The sequence below is a fragment of the Amphiura filiformis genome, chromosome 13 (assembly GCF_039555335.1).
Source record: "Amphiura filiformis chromosome 13, Afil_fr2py, whole genome shotgun sequence".
Taxonomy (NCBI): domain Eukaryota; kingdom Metazoa; phylum Echinodermata; class Ophiuroidea; order Amphilepidida; family Amphiuridae; genus Amphiura; species Amphiura filiformis.
The window spans coordinates 39220940-39244383 of NC_092640.1; the positions used below are offsets into that span (position 1 = coordinate 39220940).

The 23444-nt window shown below is 36.8% G+C and overlaps 1 protein-coding gene across 2 annotated transcripts; it reads right to left on the bottom strand.

Moving 5' to 3' along the window:
• Window positions 1-456: 456 nt before the first annotated feature.
• On the bottom strand, window positions 457-23140 carry LOC140168327 (arginine-binding periplasmic protein-like). 2 transcript variants are annotated; one of them, XM_072191695.1, is made up of 8 exons: window positions 22986-23140; window positions 11653-11752; window positions 10845-10897; window positions 9466-9594; window positions 9058-9251; window positions 8094-8171; window positions 5174-5384; window positions 457-533 (listed from the first exon to the last, which is right to left on the bottom strand). In XM_072191695.1, the coding sequence occupies exons 1-8, from the start codon at window positions 23074-23076 to the stop codon at window positions 484-486; spliced, it is 906 nt and encodes a 301-aa protein (XP_072047796.1). In that variant the 5' UTR covers window positions 23077-23140; the 3' UTR covers window positions 457-483. The 2 variants fall into 2 exon arrangements, with proteins under 2 accessions (XP_072047796.1, XP_072047795.1); XM_072191694.1 differs by lacking the exon at window positions 22986-23140 and adding an exon at window positions 20307-20539.
• Window positions 23141-23444: the final 304 nt, after the last annotated feature.

Below are 23444 nucleotides of genomic sequence, written 5' to 3' on the forward strand. Positions count from 1 at the left end.
CATTTGAGAGCTAAGACTTCCCCCTTGACGTTGATGTAAGCATCCGGTCACAACGGTATTTTCTAATTGCCAAAGAGGGCGCTTTTCACTTGCACAATTTTTTTTGAGACAGGCTGTATACAGTTTAATAAAAGTTAGTTGTGTTATTTATTCTAAGCACGCAAGGGGGTCTACTTTTAAGCAAAACAGATGCGAAGTATTACTGGGGCCATTTATAGAGGGCGCCCCAAAAAGATAAGTGTAGTTTATATCAAAATGATTTCCTGAAAAACATCCCTTGTTTGTGTTTGATCTTGTAATATATATAAGATTAAATGCCCCAGTTACTCCAATCTATCCGAACCATAAACGTTAACTTATTATTAATAGAGAGATTGCGATTTCCAAACGTAGCATCGAACGTACGTGGAATCTATTCAAAATCCCGTCACAGGAGAGTGATTTTGAATAGATTCCAACATGAAACTTCGGCTGTCCATCTGTTCATTCATAATCAAAGCAGACATCTTCTGGGTTGGGTCCGGGGATATGGCCTGCAGAAAAAAATCAGGATGGAATGTAACTATTAGCGTTTTGGATATTAACTCATAAACGGAGATGCTCTCTCGCATTTCTTTTTAAAACTCCTCTATCGATTGAATATGTGCCTCTTTCTATACAGTATGCCTTGCGAATCCAATAAATCTTCAGGCTGGATTCATGGCAACCGTTGGGTCTCATAAATTGTTTGTATATATTATGAATGGCAAAGACTTTATAAATCCATCTGTGAGGTCAAATTTCACACAGAAATTTTTTATTAATTTGTAACCATAAATCTACGGCGTCTTTATGCCTAAACGAATAGATCCATCATTTGCTCTTACTTTAGTGATAAGATTTTTATCCCAACACCTTACCCGGGGGTAGGACCGGCCACCAAAAATGACCATAGAAGAGGTTGGTGAGGCCCACCATAGGTTTCTACAGTAAATTTACTTCTTGGTTAGTTTGAAATAGTCATTTCCTTTTATATTTAGGAGAAATTTTTGCCTATACTTACTGTACATAGCCAGAATTTCCAAATTTTACTTTTTGACGTCATAGCGACATTGCACCATCCCCCTTCGTAGTCCGTGTTACAAAATAGGGCTCAGTAGTTCTAGGGGTCAAAAACTAAATAATTATATAAATATTAAGGACCTGTTTGCTTTTAATATTTTTGAATTTTGACCAAATTTGAGAAATTTTCACCAGAAATAGTTGAATTTTATTTGTTAAGTTGCCTGAAAACATTTGGGCAAAAAAACCCCCAGTTTGACCTCATAAATGGATTCATCAAGTCTTAGCCATTCTAAATACGACGTTTGTATACTTTTATTTAAAACTGGGGAACAAGAATTTTTTGGGTAAAAAGCCCGTAACCTGAGAACTTTTCCGTGAGGGCGTTTTTTTCAAAATGGCCGCCAAAATCCAATATATATGGTTAAATATAGTCACTTTAGGGCATATTTAACCAGATTTTGGATTTTTATTGATGTACTACTAAGTCAGGTTATTAATATGGAGGTAACAGGAGGTCACGGCTGAGGGAGCTTTTTTTTTCAAAATGGCCGCCAAAATCAATGAAAAGCATATAATTATTGTTAAATTAGTCACTTAAAAGTGGTATACTTAATTAGATTTTGGATGTTGTTATTGATAGCGGTAAAGCATTTATTTACTTGGTCAGATTATTAATGCGAAGGTAATAGGATGTCACAGGCGAGGGTTCTTTTTTCAAATTTGCCGACAAAATTGAAGGAAAGTATGATATCAACAAAAAAGCGTCAGGAATTGATACTTAAGTTCTTCTTCTTAGCGTGTCCAAGCGCAGGGTCAAATGCATCCGATCCAATAGCTGACGCAGTGACGAGCAGAATCGTTGACTTCAGCTAACTCCTCATGTGTGCAATGTTGCCCCATCTGTGTAGTGTTTTGTCCTTTTGGTAGGTAGCCCCATTTCTGCAAAGCGACCTTGCACCTTCTGACCCCTGATCTTAGTCTGTTGAGACACCGCCACTCAGGCCACATGGAATCAGCTCCAGGTGGTAGCTGCTCACTGGGTTGCAGTCCCATAGTTGAGAGTCTCTTTCCACAGGGTGAGTCTTTTCGCTTCCTGGGAGACTGTCCCAAGAGGATTAACTTTGCTTAGGAAGCTTCCTCTGGATCTAAGGCGTTTGGGTGCAGCAGTCTGGTTGAACATGGGGTGCTTCATATCAGTGGTCTGACGCTCACGCTCGTGCATGCTGGTCACTTGTCGACGTACATCTGGAGGGGCTATAGCAGCTAAGGTGTAAAGACTTTCCGTTGGTGTTGATTGGAGGCATCCAGTGATAAGTTGACAGCATGAGTTGAGTGCTGGGTCCACCTTCTTCATGTTCTTGGCATGAGTTGATCTTCCCCACACTGGGCAGGCATATTCAGCACTAGAGTAGCACAAGGCCAAGGCTGTTGATCTGAGAGTTTCTGGTCGAGCTCCCCATCTGGATCCAGTGAGCTTGTTCAAAATGTTGCTCCTTGTCTTCTCAATGTGGGTCTTGTATGAGAGTGTGCGGTCGAGAGTGACTCCCAGATATACGGGTGTTTCACAGTGCTCTAGTGTGGTTCCAGACCAGGTCACCTTCAGTTGACGTTTAGCTTCACGGTTGCGGATGTAGAAAGCACACACCTGTGTCTTGGATAGATTGGCACGGAGGTAGTTTTCCTCATAGTATGGTGTGAGCTCATCCAGGACTTTGGAGAGGCTCTTAAGTTGAAAAAAGTAGTAGTTGTCTTTGACTTTTTGAACTTGTAATGAAGTACTTGAGGGTAGTGAAGGTAGATTCTGATTTAAAATGGTGGCAATGATGACTACCAGAGTTGCCTTTATGTATTAAAGAAGACCCCTAAAGCAACTTGTAAACTAGAATGCCACAAAAGTGTTGCTTACAGTGTTATAAATTGTCCGTTTGTGCATGGTTTCACTGATGCATTTCTCTTTGTTTTAATCTTCAGGATCACTCAAATCGCTATTTTCTGAAAAATCTTCACAGTCATTCTCTACCAATAGTTCTTGGACGTCTTCAGGCATTACCGTTTCAACCCATTTAGGTTCCATGTTTTCGTTCCACCCATTGTCAACAATGTTTCCACCATCGTATACAGTGATATCTGTTGCTCTCCACTCTCTTGCAATGAAGTAAACTTGCGTGAAGGATATGAAGCACCAGCGCCTGCTTACATGGTGGCAGTAATCTGCAATATTTTTATCTTTTGAAAACTTTCGATCAAAGATATCGTATCTTGCTTCGTTGACATCTTTGCCCTTCACTCCATATAGAAGTGAAACGTACTCCTCTAACTCTTTGAATAAACGTTCTAACGAAAAATCTAATACTCCAATGTTGCAGAATGTGTCCACAAACTTTTGCTTTGACTCCAGAAGCTTCCGGCACTGACGTTTCCCCTTGCGATAAAAACGCTGAGTTGTAATCATTGCCAGTGATTCCCGATCTCATGCAGTGAGGAATAACAACGAGGATATAGCAATCATCCGTTCACATTCGGGAGACATAGACATTGCAGTCATTGCTTTATCCCAGTTCATTCATGATGAGTAATTTTGGCGAATACAGGAAGGCATTGGAGTATTAGATTTTCCAATAGAAAGTTTATGCACAGAGCTAGAAGAGTATGTTTCACTTCTATGCGTGCGGAGTGAAGGGCACAGATGTCAGCGAAGCAAGATACGATATCTTTGATCGAAAGTTTTCAAAAGATAAAAAGATTGCAGATATATCCTTGGTTGAAACAGTAATGCATGAGGACGTCCAAGAACTATTGGTAGAGAATGAGTATGAAGATTTTTCAGAAAATAGCGATTTGAGTGATCCTGAGAAGTAAAACAAAGAGAAATGCATCATTGAAACCATGCAAAAACGGACAATTTATAACAAAATTTTTGCGGTATTCTAGTTTACAAGTTGCTATTGGAGTCTTCTTTAATATATAGAGGCAACTCTGGTGGTCACCATTTTAAATCAGAATCTACCTTTACCACCCTGAAGTATTTCATTATAACTAAAGTAACAATCCTGACGCATTTTTGTTGATATCATACTTTCCTTCAATTTTATCGGCCATTTTGAAAAAAGCACTCTCGCCTGTGACATCCTATTACCTTCGTATTAATAATCTGACCTAGTAATTATTTACTACTATCAATAACAACATCCAAAATCTGATGAAGTATACAACTTAAGTGACTAATTTAACAACATATATGGTTTTCATTGATTTTGGAGGCCATTTTGAAAAAAGCGCCCTCAGCTGTGACCTCCTGTTACCTCCATATTAATAACCTGACTTAGTAGTACATTATTGCTATCAATAATAATCCAAAATCTGGTTATATATGCCACTAAGTGAACAATTTAACCATATATATGTTTTTCATTGATTTTGGCGGCCATTTTGAAAAAATCGCCCTCAGCTGTGACCTCTTGTAACCTTCATATTAATAACCTGACTTAGTAGTACATTATTGCTATCAATAAAAATCCAAAATCTGGTTAAATATGCCCTAAAGTGACTACTTCAACCATATATATATTGGATTTTGGCGGCCATTTTGAAAAAAAAGGGCCTCACGGAAAAGTTCTCAGGTTACGGGCTTTTTACCCAACAAATTCTTGTTCCCCATGCAAAACTGGTCCAGATAAACCATATGAGAATTTCTTGTTCTCCAAGTGGTACTTAGCTCAGTTTTAACCTGGTCGATATAGACCAATTACTTAGAAATTATGAGCCTAAAAGTTTAAATAATTCCAGGGTTAAGACCAACCTTAACACCATGAACGAGTGATTTGTGTAATGAAAGTAAAGTCATTATAGTACAACTCCCCCTCAGATATCGCTCGTGCAAACCCAAATAACAAGCAATCTGTTTTTGCCCAAAGAAGTTTTATTCATACGTACATTCATTCAAAGAAATTTAGCACATTAAATAATTATAATGAAGTTACGCGCGTTCTGATTAGACCGTGCACAGAGCTTATAGTGCCACATTCTGGCAAAATCTTTCATCCCAAAAGCGCTCTGAAAGTATTATGTGTAGCATGATAAGTGATGTCCTCAATCTCTAGTTCCCCAACCCCTGCGAGCTGAGACATACCGTGTTTAAACAACAAATCTCCGCAAATACGATGGTACTCCGTAGAATTTCTTAGTTTAGCAAAAGCTGGGTTCCACCATTGCCACAAAGTATTGTCTTGACGCATCATCATAGACCGGCCAGCAATCCCGCATTGAGCTCTGAAGTCTGGGATAACATCCACCTTATCAACTTTCGACCAGACCAGAACGTTATCGAACCCGGCATCTACCTGTAGTTGAAAACAATCGAATGCTAGAACAACACATACATTTGTTTAAAAATAAAATTCTTAAGGTGAACCTTAACCGGTAACTCGGTGTTTGGAAGGAGAGCTCTGGAGATTGTCCGAGACTCTAAGATTCAAATTCATGCACACTCATCAGACCAACATGTCCGGGATAGTGGTGTGCAATTATACCTTTATTTGGAGTATAGTTGGGTATTCATCAAAATTCATACAAAATAATCGTTATGGAAAGGTAGGGTCGTACTGAAGAACCATAACTCTCAGTGGCCTAGCGTCATACATAGTGCAGAAATACTGCACACTGTGCACAGCAAACATGATTCGACCTTAGCAGTACTTAAACCTGGTTAAGGGTAGACGAGGTATTGTTGGTCGAAGCAACCTAAAAATCGATTTTCATTATCTAGTTCAATATATTATTGAAAATTAACACCTTGATGTTTTGCAAAAGTCCATTCTACAAATTGTATACATTTCAAAATTTATTGTTGTTAATGAGTTATTGTGTTGTTTCAGCCCTCTTTACAACGTAACTCAAGAACCGCAGCACCTATAAAGGTATATCTGTGATATTTTAATTCTTCTACACGCTGATCGCTATGAATTGAGCAATGCAGTTTTTGCCAAAGCTCACTACTATTCGTAAGATGCTGTGAACTACCAAATCATAACAGTTTAAAATAATTAATAACCTTAACAGGAAATTACTCCAGCAAAATCAATCGATAAAGTCTAGCCCAGCCCTGTTCGCTCCACTGACCAAAGTTATGTACAGATATGGGAGTTGTTTTTGCTTACTTACTTACATATCAGGGAGGTACGAGCATTTGCAGATGTCCCACCTACTCAGTTTTTAGCCTACATGTAATATATACATTATTCTTGATTGACAGCAAGTACAAAATATCCGTCTACTGGGTTTAGCTTTAATGCCCTTCGGAAGAAAGCGGTCCACATGTGAGTGATAGTCACTAAAAGTTGCATTCGATTTACACAGGGAATTTTGCAGGCCATGCGTGCCCTTCCTTACTAAAACACCAAAGTGCGAATATTTCCAAACATCTAAATTAGCTAAAAATTTAGGACATGTTACAAAACTATATTTTCTAGAATTTCAGAGAGTACAAACAATATAGGCCGGTTATTTCTACACAGTGACGTTAACTAGCCAATCAGTGAGGCAGATATGTTACACAGATTAAGTGAGATGTCATACGAATTTGTACATGGGGTCTTTAAGGTAAACCTACGGAAACTAGTAATCTGACCATTCGTTGAAAGGGAAAGGCCATGGAGCCTTATACAGGAGTCAAATTACAAACTGTGTAAAACCGACACCTATTAAGTAGTATACTTTGACCTATCTGCGATGTATTGTTTTCGAGTTATAAGCAAAAGTAAGAGGAGCAAATTGGGACCATTTTGATTGGAGCAATTTTTCAAATTTGACCCATATAGAGGTCAAAACTTGACATTTGACCTTTTTACTCGAAAACGGCACATCGCAGATAGGACAAATTATATACTTTTCTGAATCCTTATGACCTGATGAACACAAGCTATTGTATAAGGCTCTATGACATATTTCTGCAGAACGAATGTTCAGATTACTTGTTTCCGTATTTTTAACACAGTCTGAACACTTTTGTAAGTTAACCAATGTATAATGTATTTTGAGTTTTGCCAGTACGAAACATCTATCACCTATCACCTACTGCAGTACTAACAATGGTATACCCCCGTCAAGTGATTGCTTTTGGAAGCAAGCTTGTAAATATGCTCGGTCACTCCTGGAAGACAAACATGACTATACCCTTTTTTCAATATATTTGGTCTAATCTATTTGGGAACCCTAGATCATTTGTTTATATTATCTACATGTATAAGATCCTGTGTCATATGCTGGGGTACCACAAAAGGTAGTTTTGTTACATTTTGACGTGCAGCTTGGATTTCAAATCTCTGTCTCTTGAGTATTCCTTCACTTAGAAGATTCAATTAGGTCTAAAATTGAGTCTAATTTATTCTATATTACTCGTGTTTTTATCCTGTTTTAAAATAATTTTTAATTATATTCTTATGACGTTTGGCATGAAATGTGCCAAGGGTGGTTGTGGATTAGGGAGAGATGGATTAGGGGGAGGGATTCATATCGTAAATTTGATCTAAAACCCCCATTAAAAATTGAATCTAGTAAAAAAATGTCTAAATGAACTCCCAGACATCTAAACCAAGTAAATAAATAAGAAATGACTAATTAAAAGACTAATACTTGCTCAGAATGATTGTAAATGTGGAACAAAAAGAGGTGCTGGGATTAAATCCCACCTACTTTGTGATTGTTTTTGCCCGCACTCTCTCATTTTTTAACCGATTTCCATAAAAAAAAGGTGTCAAAATGCTCAAGAGGATGAACCACTTCACTGAATGAGACGTGTAGGTAAAATGTTTGAAACATTGTGTACCATGTTACTATGTAACACAAAGGTACCCCAGTTTGTGACACAGGACCATAAACATTCACAGTCCAAATAGAGAGACATTAAAGAAATGATTTTAGACATTTGAAAGCTGTGACCACATTTACCACATTTGGGCAATTATATACCAATTGTGGGCGATTTGTGGCCGTTTTGGCACACTTCTGTTTAGTTCAGGAGGACAGGGTACATACAACATACTGAAACTAACTTCTTCGTTTTCAATGCCGGCTAGAAGGTCATCACGAGTCGCATAGTGCATCGAGTTCTCTGGTAGTATCGGTACACCCTAAAAATACAGAAAACAAAATGTGCGTGTTGTGTAAATTCACTGTCACATCAGTACGTGTATTCTGATTAAAATTCTTATAGTGCCGGTAATTCGTCGGCTGTATTCCATTGTGGTGTAAAATCAGGTTTGAAGAAATGCGAATACAAAATCGAGTTGTGACAATCAGACTTTCATTATATTTTGTTATTGATGAGAAATGTCTGTAGTAAAATAAATAGATTTTATCTTTATATAACTTTCAAAAGAAATAGAGACACATTATTACTAGTAAATTGAAAGCAATAAGTACTAGTATGGAAACACGCAAAACGCAATACTCTAACGCCAACCTCGGTAGCCGTGTAATCCATAAGGCATTACTTTTCGTCGGCTTCGTTTTTTTTTCATTTTGAACGATATTTCTTAGTTTATTCACTATTATAAAATGTGTGTAAAAATGTGGCGTATGGTCAATACGCCACTAAGGAAAACACAACAATTCACTTTGTAACAATAAGACTCATTACTACACACTAGAGAGCTTTTCTATCAACAAATAAATAAATGATAAATTTTAGACTAAAATAGTTAAAATTGTACACAGTCTCTTAATATCATTGTTATGACTTCTTGAGTACCATTGGAAGTTGTGGTTGTTTTTTGTGCAATGGGGTACATTATATTAACCCTTTAAATGAAGAATGAAAGAGCGAGTAGGCCTATAGTCAATGAATAATTAAAACATAAATAATTCAATTATTGAATTAATAAATTAATTAATGTCATCAGAGGTCAAAGGTCAGCAGATAGAGGTCAACCGAGGTCAAAGGTCATACGGGGTCAACGGGATATGCTTAGCTCGGTCCACCAGTTTGCGGTGCAATAACCGCTCTTGTTTTCTTACTTGTATATCTTGTCGGGCAACGCAAAATTCATCAAACGCAAATCCGTCGATGAATCCTATCTTCTTGTTGCTGATATCTCGATAATCAAAAGCCAGAGGATTGCCAGGTTTGACGAAAAAAGCAGCCTCATCGGGAGTGCTGAATGCATCACTGAATCTGAAGGTCCGACTCCGTTCGTACTTATTTATCCAGCCTGAGGTAAGGAGAAACTGAGTGGTCAGGATGATAATTTGTTTGCTCAACATTGATGTCTTAGTTGCCGTGAGCTGCTCAATGAAGAAGATCATGACTCTGAAAGGTATTTTATTTCCACATAAAGAGTCTTCAGAGCCACGACTCTTCAGGGCAAAAAACACATTTAGAGATAGAGGCAGGTTTAAATTTTTGCCATGAAATATCATACTCACCAGTGCATGCATCATAAAATCCCGAATAAAGCCCCACGCCTCCTCGTTGTGCTTCACCAAGCTCGGAATCCCAGCATCGCGTGAAAACATCGACAGACCAGCGGCAGTTCTTGCCTGCTATCCTGCACACTGTGACAAAAAACCAAACAGGCCTAACTTTTCAGATTGGATTCGCACTCACTATTAGTACCTCAAATCCTTTCACAAACCTCCAGTGGCAAATACAGACCGTCGCCACACGACTGCAGACGACAAGTTCACAATTTTCGTTAACAATTTTAATTTTTAAAGACAATTGTGAAAATTGTGAAAATATTTTCAGATTTATACATTTCCATAACCACTTTGGAACCGGCATGAAAAATGCATTACAATGAGAATAAACAAGCACTGTATTGATTCAATGTGTTTTAGACAATGTCATAGTCGATTTTAGATAAATAAAAATATGTTATTAAGGTTAAACAATGTCTTTGTCAGCTGCAAAAATATATTTATCATCTTACACGTAAGAAAACATGCATACCAATCGTGTGATTTTAGCTTATTTTGTCACCTTCTATCACCCCGTATTGTTTACCGATGCTGGACAACAAACTTGATTGACAGACGATAGCTTGTTTTTCGTTGTGTTCTACTAATTTAAATTAGTCAAATAAACTGCTTGAGCGTAAATGAAGGAATAATACTTGTACTTTTTAGTACAGCATCGATAGTTCGTAAAAGCTGTCATCGCGGCGTTTACGAACACGTTGTACCATTTGGTTTTACACAGCTCTGGTGGTTTGACTATGTTTTAAACATTCCTGCTGTTTCGATCATGTGACAACACGTTTTTCTGCACTCGACCACACTTGCTAGCAGACGACTGACCGAGTAGCAGTTGTGCAGCGACAAACTTGAAGGTGGAAAACTATGCAAACAGGTAATATGTGACCGTACACGGCGAATGAGCCGTAAATTCTAAATTGGGTCATAATTATGTAAAGATAATCCATTAAATTATCTTAATAAGTGTCGTCATTTTGATTTTAAGCTTACGGAAGTTATTTCTCTCAAAATGAGCACTAGATATTGTATTGCTGGTGTAAGCTTCTTTTCTGTGAAATAAAATCGGAACCATATCCACAGACATCACTGATTATAAACTGTCAGTGTATCTGGGGGAGCAAATTTGGAAAAAGAAAATTAGGTTACAAGCTCTTGCCAAGTGACACTTTTATCAACACCATATCACACGACTGTCACTGACCTAGTATATGATCAATATGCATAACAGGACATTGCCTTTGACCTCTAATTACCATAATTACTGAACATCCTATAATAAAACCTTTCATGGACCGGTATCATAGCATTAGTCAAGTACACATGCTTACCTGCATTCGCTATGTCAACATCAAATCCCATAATCTGTCCGCTGATTTCATCACTAGAAATGGAGAAGTCAAACGGTATTAAGGTTAGCAACAATTTTAAAGTTCACAGCATCTTGCGAATGGCAGTGAGCTTTGGCAAAAATTGCATTGATCATTTCATAGCGAGAGTGTAGAAGAATATATCACAGATATACCTTTTGTAGATCCTGTGGTTCTTGAGTTATATTGTAAAGAGGGCTGAAACAACAACACTTTTGTAAAACGAGCATAACTCATTCACAACAATAAATCAAGCAAGTTTTCAAAGTATATGATTTGTAGAATGAACTTTTGCAAAATATCAAAGTGTTATTTTTCAATATTGATTTAGATAATGAAAACTGATTTTTGGCTGCTTCGAACAACAATGCCTTGTCTACCCTAAAAAAAGTGCCAATGACGGTATAACGGCCATGGCACTGAAGAGGAGGAGTATAACCTATGTTCTTAAATTAAAATTGCACAGGGATGTGGGAGCCAAATTTTGCTAATGTTATTTCACCCAAAATGATCTAAGAATAAACAAAAAAAATCGATCATCGATATATCAAAATCAGTGAAAACGTGGCTCCCAAAACCGTTGATGCTTCACTGCTTAACAGCTTAACAAGTAGATTTTGGAGACACCAAGGTCCCGTAGTATGGTTTTCATCCTTTTGGTTAAAGTACTGTTTCTTGCCTTGCTATTATGATTATATAAGTTTAATTCGTGACCATATAGGTCTACAATATATTTATATATTAAAAATATTAAAAAAATATTACTCACATATATTCCGTGCTTGACGCTAAATGTCCAATCGCCAGAACCCAAATTTTGTCATCGTCATTCATTCCATCACTGCTGCTTTGAGCACCAGTACTTGAGTCTATTTAGCAGAGAGAAAATGTTCACTTGAATATGTAATCATGCATAATTATTACTAGACGTTAAGAAAATTATTGTCGCTTTATACATCATTGCCCATCCCCGGGCACAGAAGCAGAATCGAATAGTAAAATGTTAAATGTATGAAGTGACGCGCAACTACTCAAGAATATACCTTAGTACCATGGGACATTCGCTTCGCAATAAGTAGGAAAGTTAACTACACAAAATATTATTGTCGGCATAGCGGCAACCTCCACAGTATGTAATTCGTCAGAACTTTGTTAAAAATGCTCTTTTAAATATTCAACCTGGTCTCCCAATTAAACTACCGTAGGCCTATATGGTCAGTTTACAAATGAAATATTTTGACACCACAGAATATAGATATGATATATACATTTCATTACAAGGTTGTTTGATATAGGAATATCCTTTTGCTAAAGTAATGTCGAAATTAGGACTTACTGTTAACAATACGAACGAAATGCATGACATGTATATGATATGAAATACAATTAAGTGAGTATTTGAAGTCATAAAACATGTGAAATCTCACGTGATCTTGCATTATGGCGCTGTATTTGTCTGTGTGTTTGTATTTCATTTCCTCGTAAGAAAAGAATTTCAATCTTCACTAATCATATATAATGGTATTTGGCTCTCAGCATCAATTATTGATTTTATAAGTAGATAAAGAAAATCACACAATCGTCGTGAATACAGCGCCAATAAACCAAAAAGTCTGAATAAGGTCACAATAAGAGGCCGGTCGAGTGCAGATCCGTCGGAACAAGCTTTTCAATACGGAATAAATGCTAACCTCATCGTGACATCATCCAAGCAGCAAAGTTCAATTCCCAATGAAAAAGCGTTATCCGACGGATCTGCAGTCGACTATTCTGCTAAGGTTGAGTGACGTGGCTAGGATTCCCGGACAATCACGTGGGCAGTCTGATGATTTTAAGATTGGCGGTTGGTTTACATGTATGTAGTTAATTGCCATTTGTATACTCGATTGTTTATCTTGGTCAATTACATATCTAAATGCTGATAAATGTTATACTGTACATCTATCTGTTAATAGAATTCTATCATTTAGACGGAGTGATGCAGCAGAATTTGATGCTACTAGATTTAGCTAGATTCCACCCGAGTTTGTCGTACAAACTTGAAGTTTACACACAATAAATTGAATGGTTACATTGATTTTAACCAGTTTTTACAACAGGTATGTAAATGCGCAATTAACGAATCAGAAAAGGTACTTTAAGGTGGTACTACACCCCTGGCAAATTCTGTGCCTATTTTTTGCACTTTTCTCAAAACAAAAATTATAGCGCATTGGTGACAAGTAAGAGATATGTATATTATAGGGGCAAGGACTACAACTACTGCATTGAAAATATTATTTCAGCACAGACAACAGTTGTGGAGTTACAGTCAAAAATGAGGGAAAACCAATATTTGATCAATATATCAATAACTAATTGTCTTGAGTCACTGAAATTCCAGTGTAGTAACTGGATTCCTCGCCACTATAATAATTATACATAACTTTTGTTACCAGTGTTTTATTAGTTTTGGAGAAAAATGCAAAAATAGTCACACATTTATCACGGGGTGTAGTACCACCTTAACCACAGATATATCTGTGTTTTAACCCAACATAGAATCAAGTCAAGCTCTGCCTGTAGACATTATTAGCGGATTTAGCGCCCTCTAGCAAGGCCAGACCATCATCTTAATAACAATACGCTATTTACATATGAATCGGCAATGAGCCAGTGTCATATCCTGATTTATTTATCCTTGATTAAGCACATAGTACTGGTATACATGATTTGAGTTTTTTTCCCGTGAATTTGGAGCATGTTTAATTTATTGGGTTATTGGGTGTCCTTTTAGGGTCATGTGGTTTAAATACAGTTTGGCAGACAAAATATTTGAATTCAGCTTTTACGCGAACTTGTCACTTGACCAGGGGCGTAGCAAGAACCCCCTGAGCCCATGGACAAGGAGCAGTACGAGGCCCTTTTACGGGACCCTAGGAAGCAACCTTAAAGTTCAATAAAGTCCTTTCGTTAGGAGGCTGAACTCGTCTCCCAACGTAACTGTGAAATATCGAAAATTGCAGTATTTCTAGGGCCGTCGCTAAGGAGCTTTTTGCACCCAATATATACTCTGATCAGCTCCCTGGATCAGTCTGGACTCATAACATCTGAACATCGTGGATTGATATTAAGACTTCACAAAAAGTACCGCAGCCCTCATAAATCACCTTTAGCCTCAGAACTCTGCATACATGTAGTAAAATGGGTGGCTTATTTACGCAGAATTTGTAACCACGTTCAATATTAACAACACATCAGTATTTTTGAAGAGAAACCACGAATTTCAAGATGCAGTTATTGTTTGTATTGTTTTAATTTGAATTATTAAGCACGAAGATAATAGCGGGTTTACATGCAACAATGCTTGTGTAAGATATCATTGATCGCTGTAAACTTTTACTTTTAAATTGAGGTATTTTTCTTGAAAAACACTTTTACCGAACGACATTGGACAATGGGGTATCAAAATGTGCGCAAATAAACCATCCCTATTTCTATGTCAAAATATTAATGTCATCCATGATGAGAGTGTCATCCTCATCAATATAAAGCAAGAGTATGCAACCTAACTCGCCGAGCTAGAAATAACCAATAAAAATGTACGGGCTGCACATTTTTATTTTCAGAGTGCACAATTAAAAGCATTTACAGACGATTTTGAAGTAAACATAATTTAATTTTCTACTTTTTTTTTCTGAATTAATTTTATAAACTGTGTAAATTAATTGATATGTTTGCATGTTTCCTAATTAGGTCTATAATCCTTGGCCCAAATCTATGGTTGTGAATTTTGAAACATTTATGACTGAGGAGGAAGTAATTCCATATTTTTATTTTCGTAACTAATAGGAGCCCCATCAAGATCTTGTACTACACTCTAAATTTAAAAAAATAGTAAACATTACTCAAAAGGAAATGTAGCATCAGAATGAGCAGGTGGTGGTCGCATTGCATTCTCTAAATTCAGTAAATGTTCATCGTCAACCGTGTAATTGAATGGGATTATTTTGAAATTTTAAAACGCTTGAAATATCACAAACAAATAGGCCTATGTTAATAAATAATATAAATATATGCTAAAACCGTTGGGGTTCGATAAAGAACCCCACAAAACTAACCGTGTATACGAAAAATGTCATACGGCCGGGCGGTTTCACAAGTTGCCGGCGCTATCATGCCATTCGCCGCCTGAGAATGAGTCAAATGGTACTCAATATTGATTACATTTTTAACATTGAGCTCAATTCACTCATTTTTCTTTCTTTCTTTCTTTCTTTCTTCTTTCTTTCTTTCTTTCTTTCTTTCTTTCTTTCTTTCTTTCTTTCTTTCTTTCTTTCTTTCTTTCTTTCTTTCTTTCTTTCTTTCTTTCTTTCTTTCTTTCTTTCTTTCTTTCTTTCTTTCTTTCTTTCTTTCTTTCTTTCTTTCTTTCTTTCTTTCTTTCTTTCTTTCTTTCTTTCTTTTTTTCTTTCTTTCTTTCTTTCTTTCTTTCTTTCTTTCTTTCTTTCTTTCTTTCTTACTTTCTTACTTCATCCACCCTGTCCAACCCTTTCCTACGGCCCTGCTTCACGCTTAAGGGGACTCGATCTTTTGTGCGTAATTATAAAGGGCCAGGGATTCACTCTATCATTTAAAAATTATTTGAAGAAGTTAAAGAGCCCTAAGAATAAAAAACTGTAGTGTAATTCACGCCAGACACAATTTCTTTATATGACAAAATCAATTGTTGTAATCGATCAAAAAACAAACGTTTTATATCAATTTTAAAGTTAGCCTGAATCTGTAAATATGGTACCTCTCGCCCTTTTTTAGGTCAAGGCTGTTTTTACCATTATGCAGCGAACCATTGTTGAAGCTATTTCACATACATGTACAAAACATTCTAGAGAAAGAATGAGGTCATATACTGTTGAAATATCTTTTGTTGATTTCGAATGATAATGTCATGAAGTCGTAAATTTTAAGGTCAAATTCCTAAAATCAAAACAAAACATTGCGACGCAGATATTTCCCGACAATTTCATCATCACATCAGTGTCTTTATTATTTGTTTGAAACCTTTCCCAAACGTTCGTGCTCTTTATGCATAAAACGGCTAATCTATCTTTACAAAACGCGTCTTTTTAGTAAACAAAAGGCTAAAGATGGCATTATGAGATTTATCATTTATCATTACACTCCTCTGCTCAACTGCCACCGTGGCTGAGCAGTAAAGCGCTAGACGCGAAATCAAAGGAAGTTCCGAATCGCTGGTTCGAATCCCAACGAAGCCTGTGGAAAATTCATGATCGCATTCCAAAATGAGTCACTTGTCGGTAAATCATGTATCGTATCCTTAAATAAGCACATATTTCCCAAATAGAATCAGTCTATCATTATTATGAGCCAATACAGCTCAAACATATCTGGTGAAAAGTAAACCATGGTTGATTTCACATAACTATGAAAGACTCATACAAAGTGATTTTGCGTGGTATGATTTCTATTCATATTAAAATCATACAATAATATTGTCAAAGTTCAAATCCAGGGTATTGTTATTAATGCCAGGGTTGCGTACTATTAATTTTTATCAGATAGGCCTGCTATATATAGTATATACACCATGTTTACATGGACGAGAGAAGTAGTCATACTAGTAATGTAGGTAAAGAAATACATTATTAAAATCAATATATTATTTAAAAATAACACTTTGATGTTTTGCAAAAGTTCATTCTACAAATCATATACTTTTAAAACTTGCTTGATTTATTGTTGTGAATAAGTTATGTACGTTTTACAAAAGTGGTGTTGTTTCAGCCCTCTTTACAACATAACTCAAGAACCACATGACCTACAAGAATATATCTGTGATATTTGAATTCTTCTACACACTCGCTATGAAATGATTAGTGCAATTTTTGCCAAAGCTCACTACCATTCGCAAGATACTGTGAACTACAAAATCACAACAGTTTAAAATAGTTGCTAACCTTAATACATGCACGAAGTCATGGCTGTTTCTAAGCAATAAAAAAATCAACACGTCCGTATACATGTTTGGCATGTCTACATGGTGCACATAGTCCTACTCATGTATAATTCATAATTTAATAGTGATTAACTTTTTCTGAGCTTCTTAGTTAATTGTACTCTACTATTTCCTATTCCAGAAAAATACAGCATTAATTTTTTGAGATTATAAAAATATTACCCTGTTTTACCAATTGAAACTTATCTAAATCCTCATCATTTGGTTAATTCTAATTGGCAATAAAAGTTAAATTTCGCTACTTGGCCAAATTTATCATGAATAAAGGCCAAAAAACGTGCATTTTTAGGGTGTTTTTACATGACAATCAAGTCTAAAGACTTGTAATAAGTCTAATTTCAATTTATGCATTCTAATTTTTGGAAACACATGTTTCATTCTTATAATCAATCATTAATTTAAGTAACACAAAAAATTGAAAATTAGAGGAAAAAATTTGGAATATACTCAAGATTTTGAATGCTTAGACTTGTTCAAAGTCTTTGATTTTTGTGACTCAGTTGTCAGAAAAAATAACGAAAATGCATGTTTTTGTCTTTTTTTCAAGAAATTATTAAAATAATGAACTTTTTTCTTTTATCTCCAGTTAGTACTAAATGAATGATTAGGATTGAGCCATGTTTCATTTGACAGAACTTGATAATATTTTGTTAATTAAAAAAAATACATTTTGATAAACTGCACAAACAAACGATTCATGAGCGTGCGCCTTCATATTGAAAATTATATCGTAAGTAAAAGGCAATGAAGAAAAGAAGACGAAAGAAAGACACATTGCTAATTTGGATAGGCTTAAAAGAAACAACAAGCTATGTTTGTAGACAAAAGAACACAGAGCTTGACCTCAGTGGGACTAACTTGAAGAAATGGCGTGTAAGGTGGGAGAAAACGTGTCAGAAATATACCTTACTGATCCCCAAGAAAGCTTACTCGCGCGTGGGTTAGGTTTTGTTGTATCTGTCAACAAAATTCCACATGATGAATTTATTGTCGCTTGTGAGTCAGCATGCGCCAAGCTACCACCGGATGAGGCACAAAACCTCCGTATGTCAGTTGCGGGATCACTTTAAACAACATAAATCCCTGCATCTAACATCACCAAAGAGGAGAGAAAGGAGTAATTCCATGCCAACTGTCCCAAGGGTGGTCAAGTGACCCCCTCAGATTGTGATGAAACTGCTTAGAAATGTTCATATAGAAGTAGAATGAACACCCAGAAAATTTGAGCCTAGTACTACAAATCGTTTTCAAGATATGGCCCTCTAAAGATATGTCAAGACCCCATCCTTCGCTGTCGTGCGTCGCGTGACTCGCGTCAGTGATTTTTACATTTTTGAATTTAAGACTGATATTTTCTAAATGCAAGCAGATACTAGGTTCACAATTAGTATTCTGTGTAGCTTTTCCCCATATTTTCAGAATCTTCAATCTGTGCCACACGTCAGGACGTTTTCCAATTGTCAAGGTCACATATTTTCAAAACGAAAGGGTCACGGCATGCTCTAATTACAAAGTTGGACCCACAGACTTCTGGTCGTAAAATAGCGCCTCCTATCCATGACTGATTGACCACGTGGACAGTTCACCAGAAATTTGAAAGTTACGTCAAATTAACATATTATATATTATCTACATCATGATCAGATGTAGTCTTTAAAAATGCCCACTTTTAGCCCAAAGTAGCCACAATCAGCAGCCTGATTAACAAAATTTTACTAAGTTGGACATTTTGTCAATAGCATGAATAGGGGTCACCCGACATGTCTCATAGAAATTTGTGTGAATGCATTTTATACTTCTCCTTCAGAGGTAATATCTACCGCCAAAAGTTTGGAGCATCCATGGCCTACCCAGTCAGTGCTATTGTGGCGAATTTATACATGAAAATGGCTAGAACGGAAAACCATTACTACGGCACCGCTAGATTGTGCAACAAAATACGCCGATATGTAGATGGCGGTCATCAAAAAGGACACCACAGAAACACTAACGTAACATCTCAACCAGGTGGACGAAAAGGGGAACATCAACTTCACACACGAGAAGGAGAAACTGCCTTGGCGTAGCTAGGGGATGTGGCGCCCAGGGCTAAGGAATAAGGATACATAATGGCGCCTCTCCTCAATTTTTGAAACCAGAATCGATGCTGAATCGGTCAATTCAAGAGTGGCGCCCAGGGCACGTGCCCCTCTACCCCCCTCGCTACGCTACTGGGAGAAAGATGGTAGCATACCTTTCCTTGATATCCTAGTGGTTCGTAAGCAAAATGGCAGCATAAAGCTCCTTATCTACAGAAAAAAAACCCCACACGGATCAATATTTGACTCGCAACATCCCCTACACCACAACATTGTTTGACAGAATGAATAGTATAGTGACGGAGGAGGAAGATAAGAGGGAAAAAGAAGAGAAGATCAGAACCACTCTTAAAAACGGTGGCTATCCAAAGTGAACAATGGACCGCGTAACACAATAAATGTCAGCAAATCAGAGCAAGAGCAACAGTTAAAGAATAGTAATGATGACAACCCTTAAAATAGTATATATAATTGTCTTACCGTACTTTGCAGGACCCTCCGAGAAGCTTTTATGTTTTCAAAATATACGCTTAAAAGCGTATATTTTGAAAACATAAATCGCAACAGCCATGAAACCTCACAATACTATTCAAAGTTTGTTAGTGCATCTTTAAGACAAAAAAAGGAACAAACCAGATGTGCGAGATGGTCTACAACACCGATTGTAAAGGTGGTAAAAAAACACCCTAAGTGAGACAGGGAGAGAGCTTGGCACGCTGCTGAAAGAACACCAGAAAGATACCGAGAAAGCAAAAACCAAGAAGTACAAGACGAATCGAATCTACTACAGAATAATATCAATAATATTATTCAGCAATTACGGACCATGCATGTCGCCACAGAAAACCATGTCATAGATTGCGATGGAGCTATCATTCTAGTCAAGGAAGCAAACCATTCCAGTCGTAAAGAAATGTTAGGAAGGTCATATTGATCAGATCAGGAGAAGTGAATGAGGTCACAGTCAGTTTCTGCGGGAGAAGTAGTGAACCAAGTCACTTTTGAGAAAGCTATCATCCAAGATGGCGAAAAAGATGCGAGTAATATTCTGGATTTGTCTACTTAATAATTTTCTCATAACCAAACCTATCCTACAGATGCAATTATTCAATGCGCGCGAACGTAAAGTTTCGCTACACTTTAGAAGGCATTTTTGTAAGTAAATTAACACTTACTAAAAACTATATATTACATTTTATAGATGGATTTTGTTCAGCGCATTGTTATACCTTCTTGCCACAAAAGCACAATGTGATTATTTCAATTTATATCCATTTAAAACAACTACAGTATGTATGTGTGCATGTACAATGATAAAATCAGCAAACCTACCTCCATCTTCACCCCCAATAATATAGTTGTTGGTTCCCTTCTGTGACAAGCTAACTATACCCAGAATAACGGCAATTATCCCAATCACTAACGCCAAGACGCTTACAATCGTCGGTAAACTGCCATTAGACATTTTGAGTCTGTTTCGTGCGCAGCGTATGAAGAAAATTAGTTCCGAGCCGAACACCTTTTTAACACACTTCTATTGCATGTACAAGTTAGATAACTAAACCTATAGTCGGGTCATACCAATGTTGAAAGTCACAGGCCACTTATTCCTTTGTAATACATGCAAGCAAATTTCATCCAGGGTAACGTAATTTATGTGCCTGGTTAGATTTGTTAATAATACACTTTGCTGACTAATAGTAATATATTCTTAAATTCTCCGATCTAACCTTTCCATGTTTAATTTGATCCGAAAAATAAAGTAAAATTCTTTCAACTCTAGTAGCCATTGACTAGACAACTTGCAACTCTTTGGGGCCATGATGTACATGTCTCAAAATGATCGAAATAATGGTATTATGCTGCGAGAGGGATTCAAGGTCATTTATTGGGAGAGTGATTCAATGCCTCATTTCAAATATATAGTTTTAGTTTTGGTTTTGGTTTTGGTCACGTGGTTTCCTATTGTCCTGCCTAACCACTTGAATCACAAGATATCGAACTCTTTGTTTCTACCTTTTGTTTAAAACTAAACATTTGTGACAGGTAGTTTCGGTTTTGGTTTCAGTTTCTTATAAGTGGTGTGACGAATAAAATTACAGGATTTTCGAGTTACCTGATCTAAGTATACAAAAGAAATGTTTAAATTTCGCAGTGCAATATTCACGAGCAGAGAAGTCGAACAAAACAGTCTACATTTGAAAGCATTGATTTAGTTTGAAAGCATTGGCTTGAGACTACGAAATAGCCTAAGCTGATTTCACTGTGAAAATATATAGACCATCGAAATATTTGCATTCGACATTACAAAAGGGGCCACTACTGTAATTGTATAGGTGCTATAAACAAAATCGATTCATGTCCTTAATCCCATGTACCAGAATCGATGGAAGGCCATTATATGACCTCTAATAACCTAATGACTTTACTGAAGCAATTTTACTGCAAAAGTAGAAGATAGAGGGAGAAGATTGGGGTGTGTGTGTGTGTGTGTGTGAGGGGGGGGGTTGGATGGCAAGGGGATATGGGCCGGGAGAGAGAAACATATGAGAGAGAGCATTGGAAGTGAAAGAGAAGGGGAGGAGAGCTCGAGATGAAGATATCGAATGTAGGGGAGGAGGAGGGGAAAGGGGTAATTTAGGAAAGAGGTGGTTATATAGGGAGGGAGCCCCCTCTTAAAGAGGTATGGGTTGTGCTTCCTGGGATAATAAACTAATTCATAATCAAATCATCTCCATGCATCGTTTATGTTTCATACAAACAAACAAATTCCCCACCCCACCCCATCCTTCAGTATACGCGCATGTATATGATTTCTAGGCCTAGAACTCGTGAGTGTAATATGCCACCTATACCTTCGACAGAGAGCATCAACTGTCGTCCGCGGATAGATTTCCGATATCAATCATGATAATAATTATGTTAGCACAATAGGCTATTGTATACTTCTGGTTATATACCCTATACTGTGTCCTCCCAGCATAATAGTGTTATGATTGCAGATCAGATCAGCTCTACTTTTTAATCCCTTGATTTTTGGTTTCTGAACAAAAGAGAAACCAAAACTATATATTTGAAATGAGGGAATGTCATTTATTCAATGTGGAAGTAGCATGGAAATGTGACGAAATCGGACCATCGAGCTTTAAGAACAAAATTACTCGTTGTCACGATGATCAAAATATTGTACAAATTGAAATTTTCTGGCTCGTTCACTATAATTTAAGCGAGAGTCTATTTAAGACCGAATTGTCACTTGATATGTTTGCCTAGACAATTATTATTTGTTCAGGATATTCATTTCCTAGATTTTCAAACTAAAATATTAATGCAGCAATTAATTACCTATTGTGTCATTATATCTGATGCACTCGGTAAGTTTATGGCGGATAATAGCTTCGCAGATTGTGCATCCGTCAAGATAATCGCACATGACTGTTGGGTTCCCAGCAAACACAAAACGTTTTCGACATCATTCGCAAAAGGTTAGAAAAGGTTGCCAGAAAACGTTTAAATGTCGGGTTATATAAAGGACATACAAAGGGTATAAAACGTTTGTTGATATCCTAATGCAAATATTCTTACATAATATCATTTAAGTGTTTTTTTTAAAAACGTTTCCATAACCTTTAGATAACCCGACATTTTAATGTAAAACGTTTTTATCTGAACCAAACCCCAAAAATATAACATGTTTAAAACGGTTTAAAAACATTTTTGTGTTTGCTGGGGTTATTGCATTTAGCTTTTGAGCCTAATTATCATTATCCTAAATAATTCAACGTTGAAGATGAAATCTTGGACGTCCAAGAATATAGTGGTAGAATTAAATCGACGAATCATAAGGCCAGAATTACAAACTGTCGATCAGTTCTTAACCAATGAAATTTTACTAGTCTTAGGCACCTGAGATTTAGACACCTAAGATTATCTTGGACGCCCATTTAACATTTATCATGATTTAGGGATGTAGTATCAAGACCGATAGGCGTTAAAACTTAATCAACTCACCAATGAAAAAAATATTGTTTGCATTCTGAGCAAAGCTAGCAACAGCAAGAATAAGTCCAATAACAGCCACTACAAGAGCTACAATGCTCATAACCAGCGGAAGCGAAATACTCGTACTGTGATCTCCATCATTTTTAACGATTCCTATCTTACTGTACACAGCGCTACCAGTAGGGGTCAATTGCCTATTGTGAGTGTCCCTGTGTTGTGTGCATACATGTAGGTAACAATAACTGCATGATGTCCAGATCTTTCAAAGCTAGCTGTATACTTATTCGGCCTATACGCCGTAGAAGTGACGAATATAGTTAATCGGATTATCTACCATAGCAGTGGTTGAATACAATTCTGTCTATATCGCCCCACACTACAACGTTCATGCGGTACCGATAAATTGAACCAGAGATGTCAAAGAAATCACTCGTACCCATGGAGCTATTAAAGATGGAGAAGCAATAT

Coding starts and splice junctions, on each gene's coding strand:
- LOC140168327 (XM_072191694.1), bottom strand. CDS start 20,439: ATGTCTAATGGCAGTTTACCGACGATTGTAAGCGTCTTGGCGTTAGTG. Junction 5,385..8,093: donor CCGGCATTGAAAACGAAGAA/GTTAGTTTCAGT, acceptor TTTCAACTACAG/GTAGATGCCGGGTTCGATAA. Junction 534..5,173: donor AGATTTGTTGTTTAAACACG/GTATGTCTCAGC, acceptor TTTTTTCTGCAG/GCCATATCCCCGGACCCAAC.